Source organism: Apteryx rowi, unplaced genomic scaffold, assembly GCF_003343035.1.
Source record: "Apteryx rowi isolate R43461 unplaced genomic scaffold, aptRow1 scaffold_613, whole genome shotgun sequence".
NCBI classification, from domain to species: domain Eukaryota; kingdom Metazoa; phylum Chordata; class Aves; order Apterygiformes; family Apterygidae; genus Apteryx; species Apteryx rowi.
In genome coordinates, this window is record NW_020450887.1 from 418665 (window position 1) to 432026 (window position 13362).

Sequence of the window (13362 nt, forward strand, 5' to 3'; positions counted from 1 at the left end):
AAATGCCATCTCAGTACCATCACTTCTCGAAGACCCACAGCTGTGCTCTGGGGGAGAACAACAAGGCACCTCCTAAACAATGGCATTTTAAGAGCAACCTGTGCTCTCCACAGCTCCCAGTGATATCTATAGCATTGCTTCCCACTTTTTGTTTATTTAAAGTCCACTGATCATTGGAAAAAGACACAGGAAATGCAACTGAAGAGAAGAAAAGTCCAACCAAGACTAAAGAAGCCAGAGATACAAATAGATGTGGGCCTGTGCTTCCTGCGCTGCCGACCACTTGGCAATACTTTTCAGTAAAGAAGCCTGGGAAGACAAAATAGCAATAGAGCTACTGAAATCATCATGGAGCTGGTCAGAGACATAAGGTCCACTAATAAGACTCCTTAAACATCTAGACATCGAGATCTCTTCAAGAAGAGCAGAAAGGAGCAGAGAGAAGGCTCCACTCAGTCAAAACCATGGCCTCACAACATGTAGTTGTTTCCCTTTGCCCTGAGATTTCTTGATTCCAAGGGATGACTTCTAAAAAAGGACTTTGCACCTCTGAGCATTACCTGCACTCAAATAAACAAGCAAGACAAGGGAAAGAACACTAATTTTGTAAAAGGGAAAGAAAAAAGAGACACAGGGAAAAACATAGGAAACAGATGGGAGAGAAAAAGGGCAAGTAATATGGAATAAGATGAAAAACAGACTAAAATAACCTCATTTGGATGACTTGGCCCTCTAATGGAATAATCTCCTCTTCCTATTCTGAGCAGTCAGTCATTGATTCCATGGTGGCTTTGAATGAACATGGCAGGAAGACCTACTACAGCAGATGAATTATACAGAAGACCATCCCACGGCTGAATTTAGGTTGAGAGATCAGACTGCAGCTCTCCTCTCTAGGAATAGAGAACATAAAACTGAGGTAGCAAAACAGCTGGAAGAGACTGATGAAAAATTCCTAGTCAGTCAGTGGCAAACTCTGCATCTCCTTCTCCTCTTCCCTGAATGTGAGACTTATCTCCTTATGTGACTATACAGAACACGCAAATGCGCTTAAGCTTCRAAGGGGCTAACCTCTTTCTGGGAAGGAGAGTTTTAAGAACTGGCAATATATATAAATCACAGCAACTAATTCCTTAATTGTCAGTTGCTTTATAATCTTTAACAAATAGTTTTAAAGTGAAGCGAGATCACAGGACAGGGCTCACAAGAGGATTCCAGCTTTTCAAAGTACTCACACAAAGACTCAGTACTGAACTAACTGCTTTTCTGATCCTAAAGGGTACACGCCTGCTTCAGTCAAAAGAATTTGTATCAAAGGGGAAGGACTGTCTTGTCAAAAGACTGCCAGGGTCTCAAGAGACCTAGGTTTACTTCCCAACTCTGTCAAGAGTCAGTCATCTTAGATGACTCTACCAAAATCATTTGATTTTCTTGCAACTCCACCACTCCTGTAAAAATCAAGGATAACAGCAATTCTTCCTTACCTTTCAGGGACTGCTGCAAAATCACACTCCCCAAAAAACTATGAACAGCGGTAACCATGCAGGGTATTTTGGCTGCAAGGGCAACAGATAGACTCTAGGTGGCCCAAGTTCAGGAGCTGCAGAGCTCAGACAGCAGTTGTGGACCCTGCCGTGACACAGCTCCCGGTCCTGTGCAGGGCCAAAGCTACCCATGGGAAGAGGGATGCTGCCAGCCCTTCCCTCCTCATCCTCAGCGAGGCACTGATGGTAGCTCCTAGGCCTGTGCTGGCCCATACATACATAAGGTTTATCTGCAAGGGCAGCATTTAATGCAGGACTGGCCACTCAAAGCTTTTATGAGGAAAAAGGTGATGGGACAAATAAATATCCCCAGCTGACCAGCTGCTCCGTGGCAAGGCACAGTACAGTTCAGTTCCAACTGCCCTAGCAAGTGCACATACATAAGCATATTTCTATCCCTTCATATAAAAACTGATGTGCCTATTCTCATACACGCAAACAGAAAACAGGACCTCTCTTTCAAACATCAAAAAACTCCTAGGGATAACCTTTCACAAATAAATAACCTGCTCTCCTCTGAAAGGGATTTTGGAAAGAACAGTGATTACAATGGGCTTAATCATGATTAAATACTGATCTGGCTCAATCTACTCAAAAGCAGACAAAAGATAAATAAAAACCCCTAGCAGATGCATTTCATACTGGAAATTCTGGAACCTCAATTGACGTCACACTTTTTATGTTCAGATAATATCTGAAGGAAATAGTGCACTGGATGAAGAAAACAAAAGCAAATTTCTAGTTGAAATTCTCTGTGTGCTGTGCAGAAAGGAGAACACTATGGCAGTGTGCAGCTCAGCATTTTATAAATCTGTTTTTGAAAGTAGCTGAAATTCCACTATTGCAGTGATGCAACTAGAAGGAAACCAACACCCCCTTTTGTCCTGATCTCTTGGCTCTCTCCCTGTAAAAGTAGAAAGTGCTACTTACTGCATTCAACACTCAAAGGCATTCGCCTTCAAACAAAACCTAGTAAATTTTCTTTTACTATATTATGCCACCTCCTCAGTGTCACCCCAATTACGGTTCATTAATTCCTTAAGCATGATATGAAAATTCTGCAGCACAGGAATGGGTGGCAGCTAGTGAACATATCCCAAACATCTAGTCTTTCCTATGGGCAAGCAAGTATACAAAACAGATGCCACATCACATGAGACAATTCCAGGTCACAACAGGCAAGCACAGGTGTAAGAAGAAACCATTAGTATCTAATCTCACCACTGAGGAAGGTGGCAAAAAAACAAACAAAAAAAACAAACAAAAGAAACCCAAGGATAGATTCTAGGAATTGCTTGCTTTGGGTGCTAGTTGTTAAGCTTTCCAAATTATTCAATAGGGCAAAGATGTTCTCTTTCACGAAAGAGAAATAACACTTCATATGAGGGAAAAAAACGAAGTTATCTGAAGGGGAAAGCTGATCAGCCTTTTCTCATATCATCCCAGCTTCTCATGTGCACACCAGCAGAAATGCCCACAGAACAAGCATGCAGTCTTTGGCCAGCAGATGGAGGACACCTCATCCTGCAGGAAGCCAGCTAGAAGCTCTCTAGCTGCAGCAGCCTGGTGTCAAACTCATGTGTCTTGTACTTCAGAGCTACAGCACCCCAATTTTCAACCACCAGGTGAAAGATTTTCAATGCCTTTTGATTTGTGAACTTCAAAACTTTTCAAGTGAAGGTGAAAATTCCCATACAGAGAATGTAAGCCTACTGATAATTAATTTGCTCTTACTTTCTTTTCACTGACCTCTTGGATGTAGTGCACAGTGTATAAATATAGAACCACTGGCACAGACATGCTTTGATAGTGAAACCTATATTACTTATCCTGATGTTCAAGCTGCATGCAGATTATCAACTTCAAGAACATCATTCCTGAACAAAAGTCAGTTCTCACTCCAACTCCTGTCATGCTTCAGCCCACCCAGCAAATCTCTAATGCCAGTCTAGATAAATCACTTCTAACTTCAAGCAGAGCAATCATCACTTTGTAGATAATTTTCACACTTTCAAAGACTGCTGAGCAGACAGAATTACATGATTTGGATTTCACAGATGAGAAACTAGCATTGTTGTATCTGAAGAGTAAATTACACACTCCATCATCATCCAGAGGAACAGCAGACACATTTGCTTATTAATAAACAAATGGGAAAATAATAGCTTACTGTTGCTTGTTCCAGAGCAGGTTTACTTTATAAGAGTTGTCAGTGGTTTACTGACACTGACTTTCAGTGGTATAATTGTTGTATAGATTACTTAACTTTCCTCAATAACCTAACACTCAAGGAGAAATGAACTCAAAGATCAGTGTTAACACCTCAAAGGGTATGGTGGGAAACATTTGACACAATGCAAAGAATATTATTTGTTCCATAATTTTGTGATTTTACCAAAATTAAAAGTTCCACAGTGATACAGCTAGAGTCAAATGAGCTACTTAAGGATTACTAAAACAGAAAATAATCACTAATGTCACAGATAACATTGACGTCCCAATTTAATTTCATGGAAAGACTGATCCAAGGCTGCCTACAGCAAATGGCAATGTTTCCACTAGCTTCAGTTTGGTACCTGACCATATATATGCCCTAAATTGTGATTTTACAGGAGCGGAGGCTTCTGCCCACCTTTTAAAATCACATGCAGGCCGTATACTAGGTCTGCTGGGTTTTTTTGCATCCTAAACAAAAACATGAAATAGGCCTCCCCTGCACTGAGCACAGAAAGCATGCAGAAGAACGGAGAACTGGGACATGACTGTAGAGACAGCAAGCACCACAACTTCATTTTAAACATGCATGTCAGAGGCACGACCAACAGAAGCTGAAGTATCTCCACTGAAATTAAACAAAGCTGAACTAATTTAAGCCAGCTGAGAACATATCCCCAAATTTTTGTCAGTGTTACCTTTGTTGTTGACTAAATAGTTTATTCTTTTCTTGAGGGGAACATGCTCAGTTTGTAACAAAAAAAATGACAAAAGTATTCCAAAGATGGCTCTTCCTAAACATCCTGCTGGCATCAAAGCACCAAATGATAAATCATTTTTGCATACTTGTTGCATTTGGAAAAGCACTCTGGATTTAAACACAAAACCAGAAACCAATGTGAAACATCAGCTAGCTAGGCAGTTCAATCTGCTAATTATCTAAACAGATTTATTTTTAAACTATAAAAAAAGCATGTTCCTCAGGGGAATTATTTTTTCCCCTTTCCCAAATAAATGTGATTAACACTTGCAAAGTACACTAGACTTCCTCCTCTGCAATTAAGGACTTGATAAAATTAGATTGAGTAAAGCACTCAAAAAAACCTTGAGAGAAAGCTGGCCCTGGCGGTCTCTCCCTGAGCTGTGCTTCTGGAGGAGGAAATTGCGCTTTCTACAGGATGCATCGCCAGCAAACCTGTACTCCCCGAGATACTTCTTTCTAAAGTTTCCAGGTGGTCTTGAACCCTTGTGGGAACGAGGCTACCACAAACTCAGGCCATCGCTTGGCATCTCGCCGCCGCCTGTGTTTGTTACTGTCCCTGGCAGAAGCGAGCAGCCCTGGTGATACAGAGGACTGGCAGTACCGCAGCGCCACTCGCATGCCAGCAACACCCTCCCCAACAGCCAGGCTGAGCCGAATAAGGAGGCAGGGGGAAGCAGACAGATAGATTTGAAGGTTGAGGGTAAAACAAAATGCATGTGAGCACATGCTTAATTTGAAGAGATCAACAAGACCTCTCTTCTGCTTCAAATGGAGTACCTGCTGGAATGTTGTGATGGATTAAGGTCAAAATACACACAAATAAGCCCATCTTTAACTCTGAATTTTCTCCAGGTAAAGACAACTCTTGTACTTCTTATGTGACCTAGTCCTGCTCCACTGAGCTCAATGATTATTTTCCTGCTCATCTTAATGGGAGCAAGTGGGGTGCTGGGGGCCAGTTCCACAACCATCATCCTCATTCAGTAGTGTTTACAAGTGCCAAAGGCACCCCAGAGGTAAACAACATAACTGATGATCAGCACCAAAGGGTCAGACAACCTCGTCCAGAGCCAGGGTCTATAATTAAACCCAGTCAGTCATGCCTTCTGTCTCAGTTACCCCAGAAATGCAGCCAACTGTGGCAGAATTTTGGCTTACGGGGCCATTTGGTCAAATTTTCCCCAACAAGCATTAGGATTAGAAAATTAAACATTCTTGTATAGCACAAGCCTTCTTGTTGTTTGATCAATTTATTTTCAATGGTCAAGGTGGGAAAAAAATAAAAAGATACTAAACTACAATAGATAATAAAGATGGAATTAAAAAAAAATTGCTGGAAGTAATCAGTAAATAACTGAAGCATAGCTTTTGAACTTGCTAGCAGCACCCCTCTTGGCGCAAAGCCTTCTGCGACATCCCGCAGGCAGATATCATCTTCCTACAAGCCCAACAGCGGCAACTCCCAGCCTGTCTGCAAGCTGCAGAAGGCTCTGACATTGCTGCTGCTTCACATGCTCACTTCCAAGTCCATAACAAAATTTCCAAAAGGTAACAGTAAATTGTGCTTTGCAGTGCCAGATCATTTTTCTTTACTGTCTCAAAGCCCTGATTCTGAAAAGACTTACTACACATATGCTTAACTTCAATGTGATTTGATTTAATGGAGCCAGTCTGCAGCATGAACACTGATTTGTGCCCATAAGTCTTTTCAAGGGGACTGACATTGCTGTTCACCAAAGTAATTTTATTCATTCTGAGTTTTTATGTAAGTATCAGAAACATATAACACTTGCAAAGCTCAGCACTGAATTTTAGAAATGAAAAGGCTTTGGAAGTTCAAAAAATATCATATATTACTTCAGGCAAGGAAATATGACAGACTAGAAAGTGTATTATAGGAAGACATCTTTAGGTCATTATGTCCATAGCTAGCTGAAAGGAAACCTTCCCTTCAAAAATATAAAATCCATGTTGCAATGAATACTAAAATCTTATTGTTTAATAATATTCTGTATTCCTACAGTATAAAGCAGATAAATAATGCTTTACGAAGACAAAACTCAGCACGTTCTCAAAACCTGATTCTGCAAGCAGACACGACAATAAATCTTTTTCAGCCTACTGTTTTTCCCCCTCTGTATTTGAAAAATAAAGGCAGCAAATTTCTTTGAACTTATATAATCCAGTGCTGTTATTTTCCAGAGGGCTAAACTGGCCTTTTACATTCTTTAAGCTTGGCATTGTATGAAAGCAGATATCAAATATTCAGACGGCTCAATTTAGAAAGATCATTTTTCTGATGCTGAGCCTTTCTGAAGAGCTTCCTGCAAAGCTACAAACAATGGTTTGAATGGCAATTCCCACCAGGCAATTCCCTGTTTCTTGCCAAGCCTTGTTTTAGGAGGCCTTGGGCCAAGGGGAGGCACAGGCCTGACAAAAAGGTGAGAAATTTGCAGTGCCTGTGAGATGCCACAGAAGCTGAGATTCTATCAAAGGCACTACTACAAACAACTACAAATTGTTCATATGAATCCATTTGGCAAAATGAATGGTTGAGAACCTAATCTTCTTTGCATACAAAAATTAAAGTATCACCTTCCTCGTCCTCTGTCGCTGCCTTTTAACAAAATCCACCCCTTATGTCCAGAATCAGAGTTCACCGAAGGCCCCTCACCCCTTTGAATGAGCTGGTCTTACCCAAGACCTCAGTGAAATGCATCCCTACTTGGTGACACAGCACAAGGCTGAAGCATCCATTGGGGCTGGATTTCATTTCACCGAGGAAAATGCTTGCATTTCCACACTGCGAGGCAAACTCACCCTGTTTGCTCCACCTCTTCCAGTATTTCTAGAGTACTCAGCAAATGCAGCAAAGGAAGGGCTGCCTTTAACTAGAATATTGCAGTAGCTTCTCCTTGTGAGCAATAGGATATGCTCTAAGTAGAAGGGCTTTTCCTCCCTTTCTCACCAAGTCTCATCAGGTCACTGTCAGGTACAGAGGGGCTGTTTGGGTCAGTACCAGCTCAATGTCTGCCACAAAACCCACAGAGACAGAAGTCTTCCCATTAGGGCTATGAACTCAATTGTTTTCTTTGAAACCTACCAAGCCTTCTATATTCCCATGCTGCTTCTCAGTTGGCTCTTGGACCCTCTATACAAAGCAGCTTGTGCAGAACATGAAGGGAATCCACTATTTCCAGTGTGGGCATTGGGAGCCCAGCCCTACCTTCCAGGACAGAAAAATCATAAAATGATAAAAATATGATATTTGTTTCTTCATACAAAGGGAAATGATCTATAGGGTACTGCTGTGTTTGAAACACCCTTGGCTGAGGAGGAACATTGGGTTTTGTAATTTAAAAACAAAAGGCATGTAGTTGCTGCAACAGCCTTAATTAGAAACAGCCTAGCCTCCTGCTGCTTCACCCAGGGCCTTGTCTCCAGCCTTTTGCTGCTACTAGCACAGCTCCACAGATGGGATCTCAGGCTGCTGAGATGCTGTCGTCTTGGTTAAGCTGACTGGTCTCAGGCACTGGACCAGATGTGCTCCCTGAGCAGGGCTCTCACATCTACATGGATGCAGGAGGCCGAGGGCTCAATACGGCTCCTTGCCTGTGCCCCACGCACAGCTGAGCACAGGCTGTCTGCAATCCCAGCTGTCCCATGGACAGTCACTGGCCATCCCTGCTGGAGCAGGCACTTTGCCTTCCAAGGCACTTTCTGCTATTCTCCTGAGCTGAACATTTAAAGGGGCACTTCAAACACTCTTTCCTCTTCAGACATTCATCTTCATCATTTCAAATCATCTGCTTCTCCTAACTGCTAGCAATGAGCTGATTTGGGGAAAGCTAATATGAACAGACTGGAGACAGCTTATTCCAAACCCACTGTAAAATCAGAAAACACCAAGAGTATGCAGTCAGCTTGGAAAAAATGTTGCCCCTCTGACTTGATGTACTATAAAGCTAAAAAGAGGTCCCATTTTATGCTATAGGATTTCCCATAAGGTTAGGAAGCCCTACTGACACAGAGGGCTTTAAGAGCTTTAATATATTATTACTTTTGTATCATATATATTTTTAAATACCTTTTCCAGTGCTTCTCTATCAACCAGCTCCTGCACAGCCAAAAGCTTGATACTGTCAGAAAAAAAACACACCAGAAAAAAAAAGAATGAATCATTCCATTGCAAGCATTTCAGAAACACAAGTAGAAAAAGAGAACTTCAGTTCTGGTATATTTTCTCACTTTACAAAAAGTCTATAGATACACAAATACAAAAAGTGCTCAGAATATAAACTAAAGAAAGAGATAGCAAGTGTTACTTTGTTTGCTTTGATATAGCTGTCCTAAATAGATTTTCTAGTTTCTGAGTTACAAGCACATCCAAATTCACCTTGGAGAGAAACTGCTTTAATCATTATATTTATGTACCTGAGATTAACACTGAAAGATCTTCTGACCCTCAAACACAGAGAAAGAATCTAAATATTTTCATCCCTGAAATCATTTTTTAGTCAGCTTTGTTCTTCAACACGAACTGATTTTCATCAGTTTCACAACAGTCATTCCCAACTGTTCACAATATTATAGATGAGTAACAGTAACTAAGACACACCTGAGCTCAAAAGGTTTGAGGGAGCAATTTTTTTTTTTTGAGGCATAACCATTTGAAAGTAGGGCAAAGAAACACTATCTAATAAACATTGTTCTTGTACTGCCATTTTCTATTCAAAACCAGATTTTTTCACCTAGCAACTCTTTTCTAAGTTTACCTCCAGGAGCTAAATCCTCCTCACGTCATTTCATTCACTTCAATAAGACTGTGAGAGTTACCCAAGCAGGATTTGACCCTGTAAGACAGGTAACTCAGGTAAAATCATTGCTCAGTCAAGATACGCACTGAGAACCTTGTACCATATCTATGCTGTCATAATCAGTTTATTGAGAAATTAGAAGTTATCTATTCTGTTGTAACTTCTTCCAGTTATTGTTATATACACATAGCGCAAAGCCCAATGCTCTCCACACCAGGGCATTTCAGGGAAAGATCTTGCTCTATCCCCACCGAACTGCAGCCCTCACAGGACAGGTAGGAACCTGAATGGAGACCAAGGTCTAACAATTTCCAGACCTTCACCAATTAAAAGTAGGAGCATAACAGCGGGGGGATCAAGTATCAGTTCCCCCTCTTTTCTTCAGTTATTGCAGATTTTAAAATCAATTCTATGCCAAACTCACCTCTTCAGTCTTTTGTAGGCAATACAAAACAACACTGGCTTTTTCACATACAGAGCTTGACAGACACCATTTAGTAAGAACGTGCCCTTCGCTGAAGCAGTGGAAAAGCGTGGTTTGCATGCCCCCCGTCCCTGGGGGACTTGCAATCAGTAACTCATCGTGACTGCCTTGGCCGGAGAGCACAAGGACTCCGCATGCCCGCTTACAGAGCCGAGCAGCTCCAGCAGGGTGGCATGGTGAGAACTTGGCTCACCCCAACTTTAGCTCTCTACAGCTTCAGTGCCTAATCGAAGCTCTCGTTTACGTTTGCTGTATGGGCAAAGGAAAGAGAGAGGGGGACCTCAGTGCCACAGGGTGGTTCAACATTGCTTTTTACCAATGGAGTAGACTGGTATTGCAACTCAGAATGCTGACCTTCCTCACCCAGTCTTAAAACCAGTCACTTAATATATTATCTATGGACTCCTGAGGATAACTTCCTTTGCCCAGGGATACACAAACAATTGCATTGCAGTGGAGGATCAAATGATGCATATAAATATTGTTTAAATGACTCTGACGATCGTAGACAGGCACAGCAAAGAGCCAGTATAGTAAGACACTCATGTTCAATACTGTATGAGTAGCTAATGTAGAAGTCTGCCGAAGGATATAATTTGCCATGCACTACAAGAAGTTTTACTAGCCTTTCAAAACCTCAGAGCAATGTTGCATAATTCCTGAATGTCCACTGACATCTTATGTATTAATTATGTATGTCCATCCTGTAACAGAAGCTGGCAAAACAGCTTTAGTCACGTCCTCCTACATTACAATGCTTTCCATAAAGACTATTCACAACCTAACCTCTAAACACTAATGTGCTTTCACTTTAATGTACTTCTAATTTTCAGACGTCTTCAAAGTATCATAAAAAGGCTATATCCAATGAATTATAAAGTAGTCACAGACCATACATTTTCAGTCCATAGGGCCTACTATTATTCAGATGGAGAGGGCAGAGATGGTTCAAAAAACAACAGCAAAGTCAAGGAGAAAGAAGTATTCCATTAAAGTACAACTACTACAGTAGCAAGGGCACATGATTTTCTGTCATGATTTGGTGAACACACTGCAGATAAGCGTTCTAGCAGAACTGGAAGGTACTTAGGGAAAGTACAATGCCAGTACAAGGTATTTTGCTTAAATTTTGCTTGCAATTCCCTCAGAAAGCAAAACAAAAAAACGGGGTGGAATGGAACTGAGCAAAAAAGGCACCTCCTTTTAAAAATACTGTAATACTGTGTGCAACCCTAAACTTCAGAAAGAACCCAGATTGATATGTTTTGGAGAATGAAGTCCTCCAAACAACGTAGGCAGTAGCAATACAGCCACGATCAAGGCCTGTCTCTGATGGCTCACCTCTTCAGTTTTGGATGGCCAGCCTCTATTGCAGCACACTTTGGAGGAACGCAGGGCAGGCGAGAGGGAGATACACCAACACACATGTGGAGGTGTTCAGGACGCTCTTGTGACCAGCTGGGGTTCTGTAAAGACGGCCTGAAGCCCATGCAGTACCTAGCGAAAGCTAACACTTTGCCATGCCCTTTCATAAGCTGCACAATAGCATGGTATTTATTACACAAATTACTTTTGTTGTTTTCCTTTCGAAGCCAATAGCTGCCTGAGACTTTTAGAGCACTTTATCATCAAAGGTAAAGTGTATCAATTAAGGCTGCTGATGCTTTTACCAATTTGCTGATTTATTTCTAGAACATTAGCTGTGGATTATCTGATCCTCAATTGCTGCAGAAGAAAGACGAAGTAGACTGCCACAATGCAAGTCCTGCTTTCATTCGAGCTCATCACCTTATTGTACAAACCTCCCCTCATTCCCAACTACACTATAAAGCCCACAAAAATTCCTTCAACTGCCACGCTTTTATTTAAACTGAGCAAACTGAGTTAGACCAGAAAAGGTAACAAACCAGGGAGCAGGAATTATTTTATTTTATCCCATTTTATTTTCATGGATGCTGAACTTTTGTTCAGAGGTGAAGAACCTACACAAAATATTTATGTTCTGCAAAGGTACTGGATGTGCAGGACCAGAAGCAAATCTGAATTCAACATTGTTATAGAATTTGCAAGAAGAAGATTTTTTGTGGCCCATTTATTTGAAGCTCAGTAAGAAAAAAATTGTCCTCTACTGTTCTAGACTTACAGAGATGAGTGTTTTCCCAGTATTTTACTAAAGGCTCCTCTTTGTTTTCCACTCAGGTGGTACCTGATATTCTTTCTGTGTCAAAAGGAAATGGCAAATGCAAATGTTATTCTTCATACAACCAGCCATAAGACGCTTCATTCCTTGAAGCACTATCAATAATGCTGTCTCTGCTCATTAGATTACAATCCACTACTCAGAAAATTGCTCTTTATAGCCAGACTTTTACTGATTTTTTTTTTTTTTTTTTTTTTTAGGAATTCCAAGCAAAGTTTATACATGCTACTTTATGCAATGTCAGCTTAGAAATGCAGCTTATTTCAAGGCTGCTGCTTTGGGGGTTTAACATTGAAAAAAAATGAGGCTGTTTATTAGGCACTACATCAGCAAGCCTACAAATGCTGAAAGCAGCGTGTACCTTTCCATATATTTTTTGTGGCTTATGTGTTAGCCAAGGATTTCAGAATAGAAGGGACTATAGCTACTCAGTAACTGAGAGGGAGAAAAAAAACTCTGATAAAGCAGAAATCCAAAGACAGTTATCAAAAGCCTAAGCTGAAGCCTAAACTCTTGCTGTCTGTACAATACTATGTTTACGTACCCTGTTTATATACCCTGTTGTCATTCATTTTATTCTCCCCTGGAGCATGCGAACACTAGCTCATGAATAAAGTTATAGAAAAACATTTACTGAAGAATCCTTCCTTCCAGTTACGGGAGCACCTGCTCTGTTTCACCAGCGTTAAAGTACGCTGTTAATAAATCTGTACTGCACGTAACTATGCCTGCATGATGAAAAATGCCCTGGTTATATCTGAAACTATGTTAAAAATACTTACTGACTCAATTGCTTCCTTGGTACATTTGAGCAAAGCTACTGAAATTAATATCTTTCCACCCCAAGCACACTCAAGATACTTTACTGCTACTTCCCTGCTACTTTAAAGTATGCAGTGATCATGATGAAGAACCCTCCTACACCAGCAAAAATATGCAAACATGAAGTGCTGTCAAGGAAACACATGACTGTGGGTGATGCATGGAGTTCTCCCTCCAAGGGAATTCCTTTGAGTCTTCAGAAGATTAGTCACAGTGCTGAGCTGGGGCTGCAGACCACTTCTACTCCTTAGGCTAGCTTTACAATCCTTCCTAAAAATCTCCTACTTAAGAGCAGGTAGCACTGGGTTCCTCTCTCTGATCCCATATACCCCATTGCAGGAATAATTAAAGGCTTCTTAGCTTCTTTTTGCAATACTGCAAACTTGCTGATTGGGAATTAGGCCCCTTGCTGGTTGGGGACCACGAGCCATCATCTCGTCGTATTTGCTTTGAACTTTACTTCCCAGCTTGAGCTTGTGCTTGTGCTGCCTACAAAACCCATGTTTGGTTTTGGCAAA

General features: G+C 41.1%; 1 protein-coding gene across 1 annotated transcript in view; it reads right to left on the reverse strand.

Annotated features, from left to right (window-relative positions):
• Nucleotides 1-13362, reverse strand: part of EEPD1 (endonuclease/exonuclease/phosphatase family domain containing 1) — a 72601-nt gene that overhangs the window by 24898 nt on the left and 34341 nt on the right. The window contains exon 3 of the mRNA XM_026083742.1: nucleotides 8609-8660. Within this exon, the coding sequence (XP_025939527.1) occupies nucleotides 8609-8660 (52 nt within the window). The remainder of the gene's footprint in view (nucleotides 1-8608; nucleotides 8661-13362) is intronic.